The sequence below is a fragment of the Diabrotica virgifera genome, chromosome 7, assembly GCF_917563875.1.
Source record: "Diabrotica virgifera virgifera chromosome 7, PGI_DIABVI_V3a".
In the NCBI taxonomy this organism is placed as follows: domain Eukaryota; kingdom Metazoa; phylum Arthropoda; class Insecta; order Coleoptera; family Chrysomelidae; genus Diabrotica; species Diabrotica virgifera.
This window is the reverse complement of record NC_065449.1, coordinates 99594769-99618438: the sequence shown is the minus strand read 5'-3', so window position 1 is coordinate 99618438 and position 23670 is coordinate 99594769. Positions and strand designations below refer to the sequence as shown.

Here is a 23670-nt window from a genome sequence, read left to right as displayed (position 1 = left end):
TGGAGTAAGACGATTTCTGCGTTGTTCCACTGCGTCGGTGTTATTGCTTCGCACAGACATTTATTGAATAATTTAGCAAGTGCCAGTAGAAGTTTATTTCCTCCTAGTTTTATGCTTTCAGTCATTATTTTGTCTTTACCTGGGGAATGTTCTTCATCTTTTGAAGCGCATTTTTAATTTCGCCAATAGTAATGTTCTGCATTAACTCTGAGCCTTGATTCTCTATTTTTGGTAAAGACTGGCCTTGATTTTCTCTTTGTCTTTATTATTACACTTGTAATTGGTCATTGGTCGTAATATTAATTTGCACAACACAACAATTAAACTACTGGTACACTTAATTACACTCTAGTAATGAACTGCTCCCCAACTAAACGCTTGGTGCTTTCAAAGACCGAATTCAAACCGGTCGGTAAACAGAAAACGCTTCAAATGTTCTGCTCTTAAAGTGTTGCTATTATATTTCTTACTTATACTATACCTAAATATGAAGCCAATATATTGGTATTTAATGTTTTGCTGATTATGCTAATACACAATAATAAATACGGTTACAATTTTTAGCTCACGCTGAATTCCCTGTTCGCAAAGCAGAACTTGCAGCTTACAGAAGCTACGAAAACATCCATCTAAAATCCACTGCCGGCGTTCATATTGTTTGCACACCAACATTGCAAGCATGTGGAGTTTACGTCTCAGGCTTCTACCACGGCCAAGTTAAAGGTCTTCTTGGTAAAGGCAACAACGAACCTTTCGATGACCTCACTGTTGCCAACGGTAAAATTGTCACATCAGATGTCGAGTTTGTCAACTCCTACAAAATCGGTAACTGCCAACCAGCCGTTGTACCTCCTTCTGCACCATCCAATCCAGCTTGTGAAAAACTCTTCGGATGGGAATCTCCTCTAAGACTGTGCTATTCATTTGTTGACACAGAAATTTACAAGAGAGCCTGTAACTACGGTTTTGCAAACAATGTAAAAGATACTGAAATATCCGCTGCCTCCGCTTATGTAGGACGTTGCCACGAACACAACATTCCAGTTAGTGTTCCATCTAGATTAGGTAAGCATTGATTATTTAGTTTTTTTATATTCCTGGTTTTCTCTTTCAACACCTTGGCTACCGACCATTTAAACTAATAACTTGTAATTTTGTACCAATTATTTTTGTACCATTTGGTACTACAGACGCCATGGAAGCCGGCGTCTCACACGGTACTACAGTCATATTTTGTGTGAGATGCCGGCATCTCACACGGTAGCCAAGGTGTTAAGAGCGTAGTAAATATAATAAAACCAAAAAATGTGCATACAGGTAACAGGTCTGGATCCCTCGTATGAAAAAAAAGTTGATTAATAGCAAGCTGAAAATTTTTTAATAGCTTAAGGGTGTCTAGTCGGACAAACTTTGATGTCTGGGAACACTAGAACAGGGGAAGTTTTAATTGTGGAACAGGTTAAAAATTTGGAACGTCAGAGTACGAAAACGTCCCATGTATTTTGTCGGACAGAACTTCCAATTAATTTGTTACCGTTTCATTAAACTGTCCTGCAAAAATCAGATTGCTATTTATCACCAACTGGGCATTTTAATGAGTGGAACACGTAGAACATGTTAAATGACAGGAATTATGACAGGTGACAAATAGCAGTCTGATTTTTGCATGAGAGTTTAATGAAAGGGTAACAAATCAATTGGAAGTTCTGTCCGACAAAATACATGCGACGTTTTCGTGGTCTGACATTCCATATTTTTAACCTGTTCCACAATTAAAACTTCCCCTGTTCCAGTGTTCCCATACATCAAAGTTTGTCCGACTAGACACCCTTACGCTATTAACAAATTTTCAGCTTGCTATTAATCAACTTTTTTTTCATACGCGGGATCCAGACCTATAATCTTTTCTGAATCTGCTAAACAACCTCTGTGGATAATGATTTTATCTAATATTATTATAATACTTGACGATTATTTTCTTTATTTAAAAACAACCAAAGATCTTCTGATCGCAGAATGCAAAAAACTGCAATATTTGGGACATGATTTTAGGGGCGAGAGTTATAACTTGTTGCAATTAATAATACAAGGAAGAATACAGGGTAGAAGGAGTCGTGGAAGAAGACGTATCTCCTGGTTAAACAATTTGAGAGCTTGGTTTAACTGCACTTATGCTGATCTCTTTAGAGCAACGGTATCCAAAGGGCGAATTGCCACGATAGTTGCCAATAATCTTGAAGGCGATGGCGCATGAAAAACAAGAATGATCTTCTGAAAATCATATTTTTTTTTGAGTGAATTTGATGGCCTTGGCCGAGCCAATTAGCCAGACATTTTGTTATTTTAAAAACAAACAAATTTGATTTTTCAATCAGAGGAATTTTTTCTGTATTTCTAACTCTAAATACATAGCAAACTAACATTATTATCTACAATTATTATCTAAATAATACTCTGTTTTGGTTGTTCATTTTTTTTAAATTTTTTTTGTATTTTTTGTTGTATTTTTTTATATTGTTAATTTGTTTTTTTTATTATTTTTTTTATTGTTATTTTTTATAAATTGTTTTTTTTTTACTACGCTAAGACGTAAACCCGATTCAACCTCGCGGAAGTTTACATCTTCTTAGTTTTTTTTCTTTTTTTTTTGCTTTTTTTATTTTTTTTTGCTTTTTTTTATTTTTTCTGTTTTTTTTTTCTTTTTTTTCTGTTTTTTTTCTTTTTTTTTTTCTTTTCTTTTTCTCTTTTTTTATTTTCTTTTTTCAATTATAATATACAATAATTACTTAAATCTACACGGTTTAAAACAAAATAACAACAAAACAAACATGTTTGTTTTGTTTTAACAAACATGCCTGCTTTGTTTTAACAAAATTTCTTAAGTACAGGGTAAATTTTATTGCTACAATCTATATTTACAGTTTTTAATATGTTCGTAACTTGTTTTTAATATATTAATATCTTCAGAAAATATCAAATTGTTCAGGTAGACGGGAAGTGGAATTTTTAATATATTCAGATTATCATAAAATTTGTTTATATTTACTGATTGATGTGAACATTCGAGGAGAATATGTAGTAGATCACCTTCTTTTCCACACTCACAGTTAGGTGACTTTGTGAGACCCAAACTGTACATATGAAGGGGGGTAAGAGCATGATTAGATCTCAATCTATTTATAACTCTTATGAAATGGCGATTTGATACAGAATGAAACCATCTTTTAATGGGAATTTCAGGTCGCATTTGTTTGTAATTACTACCAGTTCTCGTGTTTCGATAATACCTTTGCCAATTTTCTTTTTGGTGTCGTCTACTAATTATATCAATATCCGAAATGGGTAGTAAGTTCATGGGAAGTTCTTCGCCTATTTCTAGGGCGGATTTGGCTAGCCTGTCTACTATTTCGTTACCCCTAATGCCTGCGTGTCCCTTTATCCATGATATAATGATGTTTTTTCCTAAATTTGCAATTTTATTATAAAGAGTCATAATTTCCAGTTCTATATGATTGAGTTGTTGGTACTTATATGTACGTTAGTTAGTCTATCAACGACACTCTTACTGTCTGTAAATATTATGCAGCTATAGGGTTCGTTACTAAATATGTGTCTTAAAGCAAAAAGTATCGCTATCATTTCAGCGGTGTATATCGATGATTCACAAGGCAATTTGAATAATTTTTTAAATCCACTTTGAATATTGATTATTGCACATCCTACTTTGTTTTGTACTTTGGATCCATCTGTATAGTAAAACTGATAATGTGGCCATTTATGAAGTATAAATGATTGAAAAACGGCTGGATTTAAATTAATATCCATAAAAAAAGTATTAATTTTTTTTGAGAAAATTTCTTCTAATACATGGGAAAATCATATTAGATGCGCTAATTACCTGATCAATTTCTATATCTAAAAATATCTGTTTCAGCTAATTGCGGCTTTGGCTAACAATTATAATGCTCAAAATAGATATAAAAAAAAGGTAAAGTTTTCAATCCTAATAGCAACATTAATAATATTGAAAAATATTAGAAATATGACTAAAAGATTTTTAAATTGAAAACTTATTGGTCCATTTCCCTGGTAACACCTCCAAGGCTTCTAAAATTTGCAAGCCAGATGGATGCTGCAGTGAAGAGAAAGGGAGGAAATTCTAAAAAGTTGCAATTCACAACCCCCGTCTGCAGCTTGGTAAAGTTCCAACGGAAAATGGACCTAGTTACTCTATAGGAGTAATACTAATATAAAATAAATAAAAATGTATACCTACCATTTTTATTCAGTTGCAATGCGAAGGCAAAACAATCTTATTTTTCACTTAGAACAGGGAGCGCAGTCCAGCCAGAGACATGTTAAGAGGATAGACTTGGCTAGGGATATGCCACTCAATGCATGGGGGTGTAACGTCGACATAGGATTGAATGGTCTAGCCATCTTTGTCAGTCACATGCGCGGGATCGTTTGGTTAAAAGAGATAGATAGACCACCGATCGACTGTTTCCATGCTGTTTCCGCGTTACGCTTTTTTGGTGAGTATGCCGAGTCTACGCTTAATATGTCAATGAGTCCAGCACTCTGAATCGACGATTTTCGACTCTTATTGGAGTCATCATCGGAGAGGCGTAGACCTGCTGCTCTCTGCTCGAAGTGACCAAACCTTGAAAGCTTATCCGCACACTGCAACTGACGTGTATGGATTAGGTGACTAGAGATATCTGGCAATTGATCTGGCTTAAAATGGATAGTATGTTGGGCCTTTTCCTCTATACTTCCAAAGAATCTGCATGTTGCTTTGTCAACTTGCCCACATTACAGCGGTGATAATGGATTGAAAAGTGTCCAGTTCAGTTTTCTAAATTTCTAAGAATAGCCTTGTGTAGCCAGCAGCGGAAGGTTGTAATAACTTTTTACTTGCCTTTGTTCTGAAATATTTTTTTCAGTAGGCTGCATTTTCTTCCAGCAGTTTTGCCCTTTTAGTTTGCCTTATATCATCACCAAAGTTATTATTTTCATTTCGTCGCCTTAATATTATAACTTGATAACTCCAAATAGTAGTTCTGAGATAAACGGGTTTAAAGATTTTAAAGATATTTGTGCCTCTACCATGATGTTGGTAAATAAGGAATTCACTCTACAGCTCTAAAATACTGTTCCTTAACTTTTTGGCTACTGATCTATTTAGGAATACGATGCAAATTTGTTTTCTGATATGGAAAATAACATGAAAAAGTAAAGTTATCAACTTTTAGCACTACCACAATGTTAACATTTGGTAATGTCGCATGTCGTGCCAAGTTGCATCTAAGTGAACTTTTTAACAAAACTAATATTTTAAGCATTATTTTGGTGAAAATTATCCCTCCGCCATGAAGGTTGCCAGATCTGCTAACAATTCTCGAATTTTTGCATTAACATGAACCGAATCAACAGATAGATAGCAATTACGTGGTAGGCTCAATGGTTTCAGAAAAACACGTGCTACAACTAGATAACTAGAGTTAGCTAGTTGTAGCATTCAGTGTATGTCGCATTCACGATTATTTCGATTTAAAAATAACTCATCTTGTCAAGTTTTAGCAGTGAATATTAGGGAAATTTGAGTTTTATCAACTTTCATTGAATCATAAATAAATAATACTTAACTCGTTTGGAGCGAGTTATCAAGTTTTTACACAACTAGTTATTTCAAAAACGTCAATTTTGGAGTTATCAAGTTATAGTACTAAGGCGACGATTTAATATCATAATAACTATTCATAAACCTCAAACTATGACTCAATGCGAGACATACCGGTTTGTCTACTTTAATAGGCATGGTAAAAGTATTGTGATCTGCTCCAACTATAGAAGCGAATCAGTAGTAGAAGTCTTCGTCTGAAGAATTCTAAGGTCTAAAAAAGCTTAAATATAGAAAGAAGAAAGAAAAAGGACAATCAGACTTCAGGGCTGGAATATCTAGTACAGACAAAGTCTTTTGCTTAAAACAACTTATAAAAAAAAGATCGAATGAGAATATAGGGACCCATCTTTTGTGCATGTATCTGCGCAAAACGTATAGTATAGTTGATGCAAAACTGTTATGAAAGGCACTAAAAACCAATATCAGCCGAGAGATGTTATGAAAGGCACTAAAAACCATTATGAGATGCATTAAAAATATGAGTAAACCTTATGAAAAAAAACTGGTAACAATGTATCAAATAATTTCCCTGTAAACAAAGGTCTGCACCAAATGTGCTGTATCTCATCGACAATGCTTAAAACATATATGGGAGGTGAGTTAAATCAATTAAAGAAAAAAAACATTACGAAATGGAAATCGAAATAAAACCGAGAACGAATGACGAATGCAGACGAAACCTTGAGTATGTGACAAGGAAATTGTATGACAAATACAAAAAATGGTGTATGTAAATGAATTTTTCAAAAAACAAATACCTTCAAATAGGAGCTGAATCATAAGAAGTTCTATTGTAAAAAGAGCAAATAACAACATATTATACCGTCTTTATAAGTGTAGAAGTTTAATCAGACGTAATAGTAACAAGGAAACACTACAGAGAAATCCGAAAACTAATATCACAAGCTAAAAGAACAATGATATGCTTGGCAGCCCATTCATTGTCATGGGTGACCAGCAGTAAAAATAATAGAAACGTTCAAGAACATAATTTACATCATATAAGAGCGTTTAAAGGCGGAAATACATATCCGCGCCGCGAACTCCGCGCCGTGTGTGCGCCGCGCGTTCGTGGCGCGGTTATTGTTCGTTAAAATTTTTCATTTTGACGATCCAGAGGAAACTAACGAACGTTTAGTAATTGTAGATAAGCATGTCTCTGTCCTGTACTTCTACTACATCTTATTTCGGTATTGTTCTGAAACTATTTTCTTGTGTCATCTTATGCAATTTACTATTTTATGTGGAATAAGCCACAGTTTGGGAACATTTCGGGAAGTACCTTTTTCGCTTCCTGGCAACACAAATATAATGGTAGGGGAGCCCAAGCGGGGATTTTTGCAGTTACTCGAGCGCGTCAGATTATCATATGGGGAGAAACGTGGTACCCTGCAGATGTACCTCCACCATATATTGGCTATTAACACAGGGGAGTTCGTTCAAGGGGGCCCGAAAAAAAAATCTATCCTTAAAATATTCGAAATAATTGTCAGATTAAGATAAGGTAAGTTAAGTACATGCAAAAGAGTCTATATTTCAAAAATATGACGATTTGAGCGGGGCGTACGGAAATGGGTGAGTCAGAAAGTTTCACAAAAAAAGCGAATATTTCGCGAAATGAACGTCAGATTGAAAAACTAAAAACTACGTGTTCAATATTTTTCAAAAATCTATCGAAAAATACCAAACTTGACCCCCCACGGAGAGGGGTGGGGGGTAAATTTAAAATTTTAAATACAAATCCCGCGATCTTTCGCAAAATAAACATCATATCGAAAAACTGCAAAATACACTTTATCAATGTTTTTGAAAAATCTATCGAATGGTTCCAAACACGACCCCCCACGGAGGTGAGGTGGGGGGTTACTTTAAAATCTTAAATGGTAGACCCCGTTTCTTATTGCAGATTTGGATTGTTTGTATAAAAATAAACAACTTTTATTCGAAACATTTTTTTGAATTATGGATAGATGGCGCTATAATCGGAAAAAGATTGTTGGAAATGGAAAATTAAATTAAAAAATGGGAAGTCCCCACTAAAATGGAAAATTTTACTTAACTTTTTTGGTTTTAGGACCTAATAATCACAACCCAATAGGTCCCCAAAGCGCTCGAGTGACTGCACATTTAGCATACTTTGCTCCCCTACCATAATATATCTGCTTGTTCCTACAACCAGAAACAAAATTAGAGAACTATAGGTACTTCCAAGTCATGCGATACCTTTTTCGTTTTCCGGTGACACAATTGTAATGTATCTGCTTGTTTCAACTGCGTAGCTTCGTTTCAACGAAATTAGAGAACTATAGGTTCTTCCAAGCCCTGTGTTAACTTTTTCGCTTTCCGGTGACCCAATTATAATATATCTGCTTGTTCCAACTCAGTTGCTTCACCAGAAGCGAAGTTAGGAAACTATAGGCTCTTCCAAGATGTGTGTTACCTTTTTCTCTTTCCGACGACACAATTATAACATATCTACTTGTTCCAACTCCGTTGCTTCACCAGAAGCGAAGTTAGGAAACTATAGGCTCTTCCAAGTTGTGCGTTACCTTTTTCGTTTTCCGGTGACCCAATTATAATATATATGCTTATTCCAACTACGTTGCTTCACCAGAAGCGAAGTTAGAAAACTATTGGGTCTTCCAAGTTGTGCGTTACCCTTTTGGCTTTCCGGTGACCCAATTATAATATATCTGCTTGTTCCAACTCCGTTGCTTCACCAGAAGCGAAGTTAGAAAACTATTGGGTCTTCCAAGTTGTGCGTTACCTTTTTGGCTTTCCGGTGACCCAATTATAATATATCTGCTTGTTCCAACTCAGTTGCTTCACCAGAAGCGAAGTTAGGAAACTATAGGCTCTTCCAAGATGTGCGTTACCTTTTTCGCTTTCCGACGACACAATTATAACATATCTACTTGTTCCAACTCCGTTGCTTCACCAGAAGCGAAGTTAGGAAACTATAGGCTCTTCCAAGTTGTGCGTTACCTTTTTCGTTTTCCGGTGACATAATTATAATATATCTGCTTGTGCCAACTCAGTTGCTTCACCAGAAGCGAAGTTAGAAAACTATTGGGTCTTCCAAGTTGTGCGTTACCTTTTTGGCTTTCCGGTGACCCAATTATAATATATCTGCTTGTTCCAACTCCGTTGCTTCACCAGAAACGAAGTTAGAAAACTACTGGGTCTTCCAAGTTGTGCGTTACCTTTTTGGCTTTCCGGTGACCCAATTATAATATATCTGCTTGTTCCAACTCCGTTGCTTCACCAGAAGCGAAGTTAGAAAACTATTGGGTCTTCCAAGTTGTGCGTTACCTCTTTCGTTTTCCGGTGACCCAATTATAATATATCTGCTTGTTCCAACTCCGTTGCTTCACCAGAAGCGAAGTAAGAAAACTATTGGGTCTTCCAAGTTGTGCGTTACCTTTTTGGCTTTCCGGTGACCCAATTATAATATATCTGCTTGTTCCAACTCTGTTGCTTCACCAGAAGCGAAGTTAGAAAACTATTGGGTCTTCCAAGTTGTGTCTTACCTTTTTCGCTTTCCGGTGACACAATTATAATATATCCGCTTGTTTCAACTGCGTTGCTTCACCAGACACGAAGTTAGAAAACTATAGGTTCTCCAAGTCGTGCGTTACCTATTTCGCTTTCCGGTGATATATATCTGCTTATGAATGTTTTTTTGATATTGATAACTATTTCCGAAGTGAAAGTCGAAAGGTCAAGTAAACTTGATTTCAAACTCGAATTGTGGCTTATGCCCAAATAAAATAGTAAATCTTATTTTTAATACATGTTATTTTTAGTACAACAATGAACTAACATTTTTTAAAAAGGTCCGCATGTACATTTTTTTTATTTCAGCTTCTATTTCCGTTCAGATCGGATTTAAGTTGTTTCTTTAAATTAAATGGTTCTTTATTGAGGATCCCACAATAATGATTTTCCACGGTAAACATCAATTTCCTTCCGACAATTCCGACCATTCCATTACTAACAAATATTCAACTCATGCGCGCCAAAACCAACAAACCACTCGCAAACCCGTCCAAATACGTATTGCGAACCATCAAAGCGTTTGTTGAAAAACCGACAGAATTTAGATCGTGGTGCGCCGTGTGCGTGCCGTTTGTGCGTCACTTGAAAACACGTACTAATCTGACGAATACGCTGCGCGCGAGCGGCTCGCACACCGAGCAGAGCGCATATGTATCTCCGCCTTAAGAGTCACTAACAACAGCTATTGAGAACAAACAACTTAGGTATATAGTATAGACATATACATGTAGAAAGAATGGACGAAAATATACTATTCAAAGTAACCATGCATTGAGTACCACAAAATTGTAGTATGCAAAGAAGATCTAAGAATACATAGAAGGAATAACTAAAGAAATAAATGCTACAGATATTAATAGAGCCAAGGAAAAATACAAACCAGTTAAAATTTTACATCGTGCATTGTTTTCGGTTCATTTGAAATTGATCTTATATAGTGTTCAGAAACCATTCAATTTCAATAGTTCTCCACGATAAAAAATTTTTCTACAAAACTGAGAACCATCGTAAAGCACCTAGCATTAACACGACATTCACATACATTATAAAGACGTTCGGAAATCACTCAGTACGTTTTGGCGCATGATACATACAGTATTTCTCATGATCATCTTTCAGTGCGTCATAATTTTTCGAGTTCTTTCTAACGCATTAAATTGTATGTGACAGAAAAAAAGGCACGTCGGTGATTACATTTCGTCGGTGACATTTTTATAACATTTATTCTAGTTATTCTAGTTGTCGATAGATGGCGCGCCATAATAAAAAAATATTTTTTTTTAATTAGATAATAATATTACAAATATAGTCTGTATAATTTATAAGACTATACAAACCAAAGAATACTCGACATTTTTATAAATGCAAGAAACACATTTGATTTGTTTTTATTCCAAATTGAAAATAAAATGTGACAACTGTCAGATTTAACTAAAATGTCATGTTAGAATAAATGTCATAAATGTGTATTATCACGGACTTACCCTTTTTTTTATCATTTGTTACGCACTGAAAAATGATCATGAAAAGGACAATATAAGTTTGACGCATACGCATTTCAGTACTGTTTATTCTGCCGCATGCCGTATTATGACATTCACAAACGCCATGAATAATAAAACTGTTCAATGCACCCCTTTTATACAGTTATATTTTTAAATATGTATCATTTAAAAATACAATTTACATTTTCTTTTACATAGCTCAATGCCTGAACGGACCTGAACCTCACAACGTCGGAGACCAATTTAGCGTAAAAGTACCAAAGAATGCAGCTGATATTGTTGTTCTGGTCGACACTATCAAATCTAATGAGCCAGTTTACAATGAACTAGTAAAACCCCTTATTCAAGAGCTTACCAAGGGATTAGCTGCCAAAGGATTAACGTAAGTATAATTTATATTTGGTTTATTTTATCTTTCAATACCCTGTCTAGTATTTTATTGTGTACTTTTAGTTTCCTTCTATTCGTCTTGTTGTTTTATCTATTTTATACCAGTCAGTATATACTAGTACGATGACACGGTGATCCTTGCCAGTAGCATAGATGAATTACAACAAGCAACGGAAAGGGTTAATTTAGTTAGTGAGGAATACGGCCTGAGCCTCACTAAGGCAATAACCTGCTCGACAGTTACGGATAAACAACATATTACTAGTTCTTTTTCTTCTTCTTTTTTCTGTTTTTTCAATGTGCCTCTAGTAAGTTGCCGTTCCATCGTTTTCGTGGTCTTCCCACTGATCGTCTTCCTATAACCGTCTCTCGCTGTCCTGACTACCCTATTAGCTGTCATTCGGCTTATGTGGTCATTCCATTCTATTCTTCTGTTTCTTACCCAGTTATTAACGTTATCCACCTTGCATCTCCATCGTATATCTGTACTTCTAGCTCTGTTCCATAGAGTCTTACCATCGATTTTTCGAAGGATTTTCATCTCCGCTGTTTCGAGCCATCTTTTTTTCCTCTCTGTGTCGGGTCGTGTTTCTGCCGCGTATGTCATTATTGGTCGGATGACTGTTTTGTAAATTCTGCCTTTTATTTCTTTTCCGATATTTTTATTTCTTAATATTGTGTCACTCAGGCAACCTGCGGCTCTGTTTCCTCTATTAGTTCAAGTAATGAAGCTTAAAATAGGACACAACCTCGAAATTTTTACAGAATGGATCGATTCGCTTGAAAATTTGAGAATAAGTAGTAGATAGTCGAAGGTACAAAATCTATATCATGCCGAAAGGCGCTTTTACCATGGGGGTGGTTACCACCCCATCTCGGGGGTGGAAATTTTTTATTATATTTTAATCGCAAAATTTAGTTAAAACCTTCATTCTAAGCAAAAAAACGTTCTATACATTTTTTTGATAAAATTGATAGTTTTCGATTTATTCACTTTCGAAAGTGTTAGTTTTTTATCGAAAAAAATCAATGTTTTTAATAAGTTTCCTGCTAATAACTCCAAAAGCTTTCGTTTTATCTAAACAACTTTACTTAACAAAAATGTGCCTTTTAAAAAAATGAACAAAACCCTTTTTTTAAATTTTCTTTAAGACCAATAGTAATCGAACTATACTTTATTATATGTTGGCTCTTCTTCGTCAAATGCTAAATATGGTAGTTTCAAAGTCAAAAGACGGGGAAACTATGCATTTTTAGAGGACAACTTATTTAAACTAATTTAAAGTACTTAAAAATATCTATCTCCAGAAATAAAAAAAAGTCTCTGGCTCAAAAATTAAGTGACTTATAATGAAAAGAATGTCAGTCCCTATTTTTTTCAGCGAAAAAGTGATCGCAAGCAACCCCCAATCACCACTCTAATTAAAATTAGTCATTGACCTTATTTGGTCTTTTTTATTTATGTATTATTAATAGGTTCTAGAAGATTGACCGGCTCAGAATGATTAGTTTTTAAAAAAATGGAGTTAAAAGCGAATAACGAATTTTTGTAGTTTGGAAAAAAAATGGCCTTTTCTTCAGAATACCAAGATTAGCATCAGAGATACGAAAAAATGTTTAAATATGAAATTGTAGCTGATTTAATTCCCAAGAACCTATTTTTCAAAGATTTTTTCTACGGCAAAAATTGAGTGAACTATTGACAATTAAAACTTGTAATATGAAAAAACCACCTTTACCACCCCTTTCAAAGTCACATCTTTTGGCGACTGACGATTTAAAAAAAATTTAATATTAATAACGTTATAGATCTTGTAAAAACCTACAAAATTATTTTTTAAGCAACTTTCTAGGATAAAAAATAAAAAAGTTACGGTAAAAAAATCAATATATTTATTTGAAAAAAAAAAGGAGAAATCCAATTGGAAGCATAATAATGTAAGTTACCGGTGTTTTTGGTCATTTTCCTTATTCATTCTTATTTATTTATGCATTATTAATAGATTCTAGAAGTTTGACGGGCTTAGAATGATTAGTTTTTAAGAAACTGGAATTAAAATCGAATAACGAATTTTTGTAGTTTGGTAAAAAATGCCATTTTCTTCAGAATAGAAAGATTAGCATCAGAGATACGAAAAAATGTTTCTATATAAAATTGTAGGTTATTTAATTCCTAAGAACCTGGTTTGAAAAAAGTTTTTCTACGGCAAAAATTGAGTCAATCGTAAATGAGTATATCGAAAAACGTTGATTTTTTCTATACAAAACCAATACTTTCGTTAGCAAATAAATCGAAGACTATTAATTTTATCAAAAAAATGTATAGAACATTTTTTGCTTAGAATGGATGTTTTTATCAACTTTTGCGGTCAAAATATAATAAAAAATTTCCATCCCCGAGATGGGGTGGCAACCACCTCCATGGTAATAGCGCCTTTCGGCATCATATAGATTTTGATCCTTGGACTATCCACTACTTATTCCTAAATGTTCACGCAAATCGATCCATTCTGTAAAAATTGCGAGGTGAAAAGCTTCGGTTCCTGGCCTATATTCACTTGATCTTCCACTTCTGTTTCGAGCCTTCCGTAGCTAGATAGTGTGATGTTTTTAGGTTAGATAGGTTTTTAAACTCCATCACTTGTTCTATTATCTGACCTTCTAGCTCCAATTTACATCTTATTGGATCTGCTGTTATAACCATGCATTTTGTCTTTTTTGAGGAAATAAGCATGTTAAATTTTCTGGCGAATCATCTCCACTTTGAGAGATTAGTATTGCATCGTCCGCATAGCAGATTATTTTAAGTTGTTTTTCTCCCATTTGGTATCCTTTTTTGGTTCTTACTTTTTTTTATTATTTCTTCCATGATCAGGTTGAACAATAAAGTACTCAAAGAATCCCCCTGTCTTATCCCATTGCCGGCTTCAATTGGGTCAGTTAGTTCATCTTCCACTTTTACTTTTATTGTGTTGTTCTGGTAGATGTTTTCTATCGTTTTAATTATTTCCAGAGGTAACTCTCTCGAGTATAACAAGTGGATAACGTCCTTTAATGTGACCCTGTCAAATGCTTTCTTAAGGTCCACGAAACATAAATATGCCGGTTTGTTGTATTCCAACGATTTCTCTTGAACTTGCCTCATTATAAATATAGCGTCATTGCATGACCTTCCCGACCTAAAACCTTGTTGTTCTTCTGTTAATGTTATAATTTCATTCAATTTGTTTGTTATCACTTTTGTTGTTAATTTTAATGTTGTGTTTAATAAGTTAATCCCTCTGTAATTCTCCGGGTCTGATTTGTCTATATTACTAGTTGACCATGTACAATCCTATGTATATCTTGGCCCCAACGTAAATGCAAAATGGGAACAGGCGACAGAAATTAAGGCTAGAAGAGAACGAGCTAGAGCAACATTTTTTAACAATGTGAAAAAGTTCCCCATAAGCAAGGATGTGTCTCTTTCCCTAAAACTACGTCTAGTTAAATGTTACATTTTTCCGCTCTTACTATATGGTGTGGTGGCCGGAACGCTGAGAGAGGCTATATAAAAATCTAGAAGCATTCGAAATGCGAATGTACTGACGCATTCTTTGTATATCTTGGACCGAACATGTCACCATTATAGAGGTAATCCACAGAATCCGAAAAGAGAAAGAAATCGTGAGCACAATTAAACAAAGAACACTTGAATAGTTAGGCCACATATTGAGACACGATAAGTACCGTCTTAGACAAGGCGAAAACGGCGGGTCCGTTGGGAAAAATATTCTATGAGATTTTTGCATAATCACATTCGTGAGACATCCCAGAATAAGGTTCAAGAAGTCGCCCACGTGAAAAGTGGTTCAATTTTTTTTTAATTATTTTTTTAATCAAATTGCAAAAATCAATATTTTTGGCTCAGACGACAAATTTTTTTTAGGTTTTTTGGACCATTCCGGACAAAAAAGGTCTCTTATAATTTTTCTCCAAAGCTGATCTTTTTCGAGTTATAAGCAATTTAAAATTTGAAAAACGCGAAAATGACCCTTTTTAAGAGTTAATAACTCGGTTAAAAATTATTATTATGAAAGTTAGAAAGTGACTAAATCAAAATTTAAAGCCTCCGCTACATGATCCTCAAGAAATCTGCGTTATAAATTTATTACTAAGCTGTTATTTTTAATTAATAACAATGGACGGTTAAATCGTATTGACGCGGCTGTAAATGTGAGTGCAAGTAAGATGCACAATTGGACTGCCGGAATGGCATTTCTCTCGTACTCAGGATTTACGGCCGCCTAACACGTGCATGGCGCTCATTATTATTACTTAAAAATAACAGCTTAGTAATAAAATAATGACAAAAATTTCTTCAGGATCTTGTAGGGGGGCATTAAACTTTGATTTAGTCACTTTCTGACTTTTATAATAACTTTTAATCGAGTTATTAAGCCTTAAAAATCGCCATTTTTCGTTTTTTTTTTTCAATTTTAAATATTGATTTTTGCAATTTGATTAAAAAAAATTGTTAAAAAAAATTTGGACCACTTTTCACGTGGGCGACTTCTTGAACCTTATTCTGGAATGTCTCACGAATGTGATTAGGCAAAAAAATCTCATGGGAATATTTTTCCCAGGGAACCCGCCGTTTTCGCCTTGTCTATCTACTGCAATTGATTGTTCAGGGGAAATTGACAGGGGCCAGGCAGGAGAAAACACTCGCGGCTTCAAAATCTGCGGAAGTGGTTCGGGCTCACATCGGTCGAACTATTCAGAAGTGCAGTAAGTAAGATCAGAATTGCCATGTTAATAGCCAACGTTCGCACCAACGGACGCCAATGGACAGGGCACTTGAAGAAGAAGAAGATACCAGTCAGTAGTAAGCCTCATCTCATAAACAACTAGACAACATACTTTCTTAACCAAATAAGACTGTCAAAGCGGACTAGCAAGTTATAAGTAAATATAGAGATAAGGATAGAGATAGAGATGCGTTAGTTATTGATATTCAAATACTTACATATTTATATTTTTAAAGGTTATTTTATTATATCTTAATTAGCATTTGCTAAAAATTGTACCGAAAACTTTTAAGTATTTCTTTACATTTCCATTTTACAGAGATGTTGAAACCCACCTTATTACCTACGGAGGTGAGAACCAATGGCCCAGCCATGTCACCGTTGGTGGAAAGCTTGTTTTCAAAGGAAAAGCTCCCGAAATTAAATTCTCCGAAAATCCCCAGGAACCACCAGTTGTTGGAGAACTATCCAAATCTGTAGAGGCCCTCCGTAGTATTCTTAGAGACATCAAGCTGGCCCTTGGTCAAGATCTTCAAGCTAAAACCTACACTGAAGGATACGAGTATCCATTCCGTGCTCACGCCGTTAAAATTATCCTGGCCGTTACTAGCAAACCATGCGAAGTAGGCAAGCTGTATCCAGTAAGTGGATATTTCTAATTATTTTGATTTATTTAAATGCTGAAAGATTCATAATGGGCTTTGCTGGTTATGGTCACTTAAACACTAAACTTTTTTTAAGACCGACCAAAAAATGTACACTTTCTGGATAATTTTTCGTCTAGAAAATACCGTTTTGCCGGTCAAGACCGGAAAGTGAAAAACGTGCAGAAAGTCATACTTTTCCGCACGCGACTGCAGTTTGCCGAACGACGCGAAACGGGAGTTCGGCAAGCAGTCGAGTGCGGAAAAGAGACTTTCTGCAAGAGTTAGGAACAATATTTTTTCTAAGAGTCTTTAAAAAATTACCAAATCTTAATCAATTAATTTAATAATTAATATGAAAATACATACACAAATTTAATTCTTTGACAAGGTTGTCAAAACCAAACTTTCAATAATATAATTAGTTAGCATGACGACGATCTTGGTTTCCATGACGATGATTCAAAACGACTGTTATTGTCTACCGATTTGACTTTCGAATATTATGTCAAAATAATTTTATTTCATCGAATCCATGAAATGGATTATTTAATTCATAGGAGATTCTGACCAATAGAGAGCTACAGAAATCTAAATTAAACTGATAACTTTTTTGATAATTGCCCGTCGTCAAGCATATTACGTCAGATGCCCTTCGTTGCTACGAAAAAATACATTCAGTGACATTAATGACAAATGTTTTAAAAATTATAAAAGTGATGACTTTCAACCATCAAATACATCTTTATAACAACTGTGTGTTTAATTGTACTAATTTGTACTTACATAAATAAATTACAATAAAATTTTGGTTTTGAACAGTTTTATTCATGAAATAATCGCAACAAATTGCACTAAATTAAATTATTATATTATTATATTATATATAACACAAATCTCTAAAATTATTATAGAATTTTAGAGCTCTTGTGCAATTACTACTGACAATTCGATGAAATAAAATTATTTTGACATAATATTCGAAAGTCAAATTGGTAGACAATAACAGTCGTTTTGAATCATCTTCACGGAAACCAAGATCGTCGTCATGCTAACTAATTATATTGAAAGTTTGGTTTTGACAACCTTGTCAAAGAATTAATTTGTGTATGTATTTTCATATTAATTAAATTAATTATTTGGTAATTTTTTAAAGATTCTTAGAAAAAATATTGTTCCTAACCCTTGCAGAAAGTCTCTTTTCCGCACTCGACTGCTTGACGAACTGCCACTTCGCGTCGTTCGGCAAACGCAGTCGCGTGCGGAAAAGTATAACTTTCTGCACTTGTTAGAAAAGAACTATTTCCGGTCCCTATATTTTATTCTCCAATCGCTATTTCATAACACAGACTGCCTTGTATCCGTTACTATGACAACGACAACAATTGCGATTTATTTTGAAGTGACAAGTGCCAGTTGATTTTTAATTTGTTGGTTGTCAAAGTTGTTTGGTGAGTTCTCAAATTTAACAATTTGCGTCACTGTACACAATAAATGAGTCACAATTATATAGGTATTTTACATAAATATTCAAAAGTAATGTAGGTACCTATTTATTCAGTTTATGCAGTTATATTCAGTATTTAGTTTTAGTATTTGTTAGGTAATCATTTTATTATATAAAGTAAAATAAAATAAAGAATTAAATTTACACCAAAACGCTCTCCCCAAGCTTCCAGGGCACGCCTGCGGCTCGCCCTGGAATCTGCTTGGCTCGACCTGAAAAACACCACTTTCCGGTCTTGTAACGTAAATAACTATTTTCCATTTTGTTCTTTTTTCGTATTTTATTTGACCTACACGATATCAACTAAAAGGCTGCGTTCACTACGGAGACCATCGCATGATAACCTATCCTAGAGCATAGTATCCTATTCTTCATGGCCCAGAGCACGCCAAATAGAATTCTATTTTGCTGACGTCACAAAATAGAATTTCATAATGGAAGAATCGACGGTTGCTAGGCAACGTGACGTCACTAAAATAGAATTCTATTTGGCGTGCTCCCGCACCATATTCGTGAATTCTGGCATTCAAAATAATGCATTTATTTTACATAGCGATCGATAATATAGTTTCGATCGCTATGTAAAATAAATACATTATTTTGAATGCCAGAATTCACGAATATGAAGAGTAGGATACTTTTGGAGAAGGAAGCTTGCCGAGTACTTATTAATTAGGTATATTTACTGGGAGACATAATTCATATGCAACGCTTCGTGACGACCATTTTATTAGACTACTTCAACTGTCAATATTGCCAACCTGATTTACATATACTTGGGGATCAGGATAGCTAACATTTCAATACCCCCTCTCAATTTATACAACATTTACATAAATAGTAAATTTGGATGAATTGTCGACTAAACAACAATCTTGACTCTAACCAAGTCTTGACAAAAATTGAACTAAATGAAATCATAAAAACATACTTATACATCCTACATTACTCAGGTTACAACTCATACCTATATAGAAAAATATTCAAAAAATAACTTTCATTAACTCAAAAAATATTAACATGAGAATATGATAAAAAATAAAAAATAAGCAAATAGATAATTCACATGAGTTGTGCCTAAAGTATAAAAGTACTAATCTATAAAAACTTTCAACATTCTTGAATTTTGATCAAAGTTCTGAGACGTGAGAATATTTCATTTGAAGGAGCTTTAGTGAAAATATCAGCACAGTTTGATTTTGTATTTATGTACTGTAAAGTAATTACATTGTTTTCAATTAAATTTCGAATGAAATGATATTTTGTGTCTATATGCTTAGACCTTTTACCTTTAAATGAATTTGTTGCAATACATATAGCTCCCTGGTTATCTATATATAATATACTACCAGTTATTTTCTCGTTCAATAATTCTTCTGCTAAGTTTTTTGTGAACAATAACTCACAACATGTAACAGTTGATGAAATATATTCGGCCTCAGTACTGCTCAATGAAACAGTGCTCTGTTTCCTTGAATACCATGAAACTGGATTGTCTAGAAAATATACTATACCTCCTGACATGCTTTTTCTATCATTTACATTTGCTGCCCAATCTGAGTCTGAATATGCAAATATTAAAGGTTTTCTTTTTATATTTTTACTGTATATAAGACAGAAATTAATTGTATTTTTTAAATATCTAATAATACGTTTAGCAGCTTTCCATAATATATCATCAGGACAATTGAGAAATTGACTCAAATAAGAGATTGAAAACATTATGTCAGGGCGACTACCCAATGCAATATACATTAAGCTTCCAATTAATTGCCTATAAGGCACATTGACAGAGATTTGATTATTAGCATTAGTTTTGTCAACCTGAAAACCTGTTTCCATTGGTGTTTTGCTAACATTGCAATTCGTCATATTAAATTTCTCAATTATCTTATTGATTAAGGGTTTTTGAGAAATATACATTTTTACATCATTTTTATTTACAGAATATTCAAAATCAATACCCAAAAAGTTGTTTACACAACCAAGATTTTTTGCGTTAAACTCACTTTTTAAACTTTCAATAATTTTTTGAATCGAATCGCTATCTTCACCGCACAATAAGATATCATCGACTCATATACACATACACACATTTTTCTTTGTATAAACGCAACAGTCACTTTCCGCACTTTTAAAACCAATTTTGATTGCCCATTTGTTGAATCGTTGGTTCCAGCATTTGGGTGATTCTTTTAGTCCATATAAAGCCTTTTGTAGTTTGAGAACTTTGCTTTGTCGTTTATAACCCTTAGGACAATGAATATAAACATCATGTTGTAGCACTCCGTTGATGAACGCTGAAGGAATGTCTAATTGGTATACCTTCCAGTCGTTATTGAGAGCCAGTGATAATAAAATTCTTACACTTGCCATCTTAGCTACCGGTGAATATATATCTAAAAACACTTCTTCTTCATAACCCTTGGCGACTAAGCGAGCTTTTTTCGTGCCATCACTTTTTGTTTTAAATACCCATTTTGTATTTATGATTTGTTGATCATGAGGTATTTTTGTGGCTTCACTCCACGTGTTCATTTTTTCAAGACATTCTAGTTCTGTTTCTATTGCCTGCTTCCTTTCATCCTCCTCTACTGCTTCTTCATAAGTTACTGGTGTTGATGTAACTAAGCAATATGCATAATAAAGTTCATAGTCTTTGAACTTCGAAGGTTGTTTTATTTCTCTATTGGAGGAAGTAATTTTGGTATTTTGTAAATTTACTGGTTCTTCATCTTGTGAATTAATTTCAGTAGTGTTTCTTAATGTTTGGACTGTACTTTCTTCATAATTTGTTTCAAATGTTTCCAATTCATTTTGGCTTGGTAAAATTTCCTCAACATTTTGATTATTCGACGATATTTCTGGAGAATATTTATACTGTGTTTCATCGAAAACAACATCTCTTGAAATTTTGGTTTGCTTGGTCAGTGGATTCCAAATTCTATAACCAGCACCACTGTATCCAACCATTACACCTTTACTTGCTCTTGGTTCTAATTTACTTTGCTTTGGTAGGTTGTAGTACCATACTTTTGAACCAAAAATTCTAAGTTTAGACAAGTCAAGTCTGCCTAAGTATATTTCTGCTGGTACTTGTAATTCAATTGCTCGTGATGGAGTTCGATTAAGCTGATAAACAGCTGTTCTAACTGCTTCTCCCCACAAACTCTTTGGAAGATTTGTTTCTACAAACATTGCTCTTACTTTGTCTAAAATAGTACGATTAAGTCGTTCGGCTATACTATTCTGCTGAGGTGTGTACCCTGCAGTAAATTCTTGTACTATACCATGTTGTATACAATAGTTTTTAAAATATTTAGAAGACATCTCTCCACCTTTATCCATTCTTATTCTAGATACTCTCCTGCCTTCTGCAGCTAATTTTTCAATATGATTAATAAGATGTGATTCGCTTTCGCTTTTTCTTGTCATTAAATATACAACACTAAAATGTGAGAAATCATCAATAATTGATAAGTAATACTTTTCACCAGAAAATGTGGGATCTTTGGATGGTCCCCAAGTATCAACATGTAAAAGTTCCCCAACTCTAGAGGATTTTTTGTATATAACTTCTTTAAAAGGTTGCCTTGTGGCTTTTCCTTGTTGACACGAGTCACATAGTTTATCTGAATAGGGAAGTCCCAACAATTGTAGTCCCCTTCTATTTACGTGTCCTAAACGTAAATGCCATAAGTCTTTATCGCTATGCTTTGCTACTAAACTAGATTGAAAATTATTTAATTGAAAATTTGCAGCAAATAAGTTACTCTTATGTTTATAGCAAATAAGTTTAAAGTTCTTTTTTCTTATTTCAGCCTTATTTTCTTTAAATACTACTGTGAAACCTAAACTGTTTAGTTTACTGACTGATAATAAATTATATTCTAGTTCATTTAAAATGAGAACATCAATGTTAATAGGAGTTTCATTGTAATAAACTTTTAATTTACCTTTTGTACGAGCCGTCATCACTCTTCCATCTGCTATTTTAATGCCAACAGGCTCAATTTCAATAATATTACTTATAAATTGTTTATATTTATTGCTGCACATATTCTGTGATGCTCTAGAATCTATTATAAACGAAATTTGGCTGTCATCATTCTTGAGATTTTCAGCTGGTAGGGCTGTGATAAAACTTACTTCGTCTTCGGCTACATGGATATTCTGTTTACCTTGTGTATCATTATTGGCTCTTCTGCCACGGGAATAGTTATTTCCTCGAAAAAATCTACCTCGATTATTGTTTTTTCTGAAACAATTGGACACTAGATGGCCTTCAAGTCCACAAAATGAGCATCGGGGTTTTTTATTGTATTGCTTCGTATAAAAAGAGGATTCTTCACTTTCTTGTACATTATTTTTCAGCTTCAATTCTGCATCTAATAATTTTGCTTTAACGAAATCAACAGATAGTTTATCATTTGAAGTTTCTAGGACAGTAATAACGGTGTCAAACGTATCTGTCATTGTCAACAAAAGGTGACATACCTTGTCATCTTCTTCGATTGTAGTTCCAGTCGATTCAAGCTCTCGGATTAAAGAATCGAATTCAACGAAAAATTTTTGTAAATCGATACCTTGTTTATATTTCAACGTTAACAACTTTTTCCGCACATATAAACGAGAAAGAATACTTTTTCTTTCAAACACTTTTTCTAAACTTTTTATCATTTCGAATGCTGAGTCACAGTCACGAATATATTCTAAATGTTCATCTGTAATGCATGTGACAATGATCGATCTTGCTGTTGCATCATGCTTTTTATGTTGATTTTGCTCGTCTCTTGATAATTGTGTGAATTGCGTTGCAGTTACTTCAGTGGTAATAAAATCTTTAACACCTTTGGCATCTAGAAGATTGCCTAATCTAAATTTCCATGACGAAAAGTTCGTAGATGTTAATTGCGGATACAAACTCACGGTTGAATTCGCGCCATTTAAACCTTGGACTGCCATTTTTTTGCGGTCACTCACAACACTGCCGGTCGGTATAAACAGCAACACTAAAAAACTTTACTTCTTATTGAATGTACTCTTGGCATGTAAAACTGGAGTCCATAACCTTTTGGAGAAGGAAGCTTGCCGAGTACTTATTAATTAGGTATATTTACTGGGAGACATAATTCATATGCAACGCTTCGTGACGACCATTTTATTAGACTACTTCAACTGTCAATATTGCCAACCTGATTTACATATACTTGGGGATCAGGATAGCTAACATTTCAATAATACTATGCTCTAGGCTAGGTTACCATGTGACTGTCTCCGTAGTGAACGTAACCTAACACTTCATTTTCGAAGATGAGGAAACTGTTTATTGTTTTCAGTTCCGGCATCAAAATTCCCTTTATCTTTTCAGGAGAGCCCTAAACTTTTTCTTCCCTTCGGTTTTTAATTTAGTATCTATCTTCTTCTTCCTCTTTATAAGCAATTCTGCTTGTTCATTGGCGGATTGATACCTCTATGGAAGGTTGTCACTGCTTATTTTGCGCGGTCGGCCTGTACTTCTGCCGATTGGTGATTTATCACTTGCTACTTTGATCACACGGGTTTCCACCATTCTACTGATGTGGTTATT

General features: G+C 34.2%; 1 protein-coding gene across 2 annotated transcripts in view; it reads left to right on the top strand.

The window, feature by feature from the left end:
• LOC114336812 (apolipophorins) overlaps positions 1 to 23670 on the top strand; it is a 119870-nt gene that overhangs the window by 83604 nt on the left and 12596 nt on the right. For both annotated transcript variants that reach the window (XM_028287192.2, XM_028287191.2), the window contains exons 20-22: positions 565 to 1065; positions 10948 to 11131; positions 16249 to 16570. In XM_028287192.2, the coding sequence (XP_028142993.1) occupies positions 565 to 1065; positions 10948 to 11131; positions 16249 to 16570 (1007 nt within the window). The remainder of the gene's footprint in view (positions 1 to 564; positions 1066 to 10947; positions 11132 to 16248; positions 16571 to 23670) is intronic.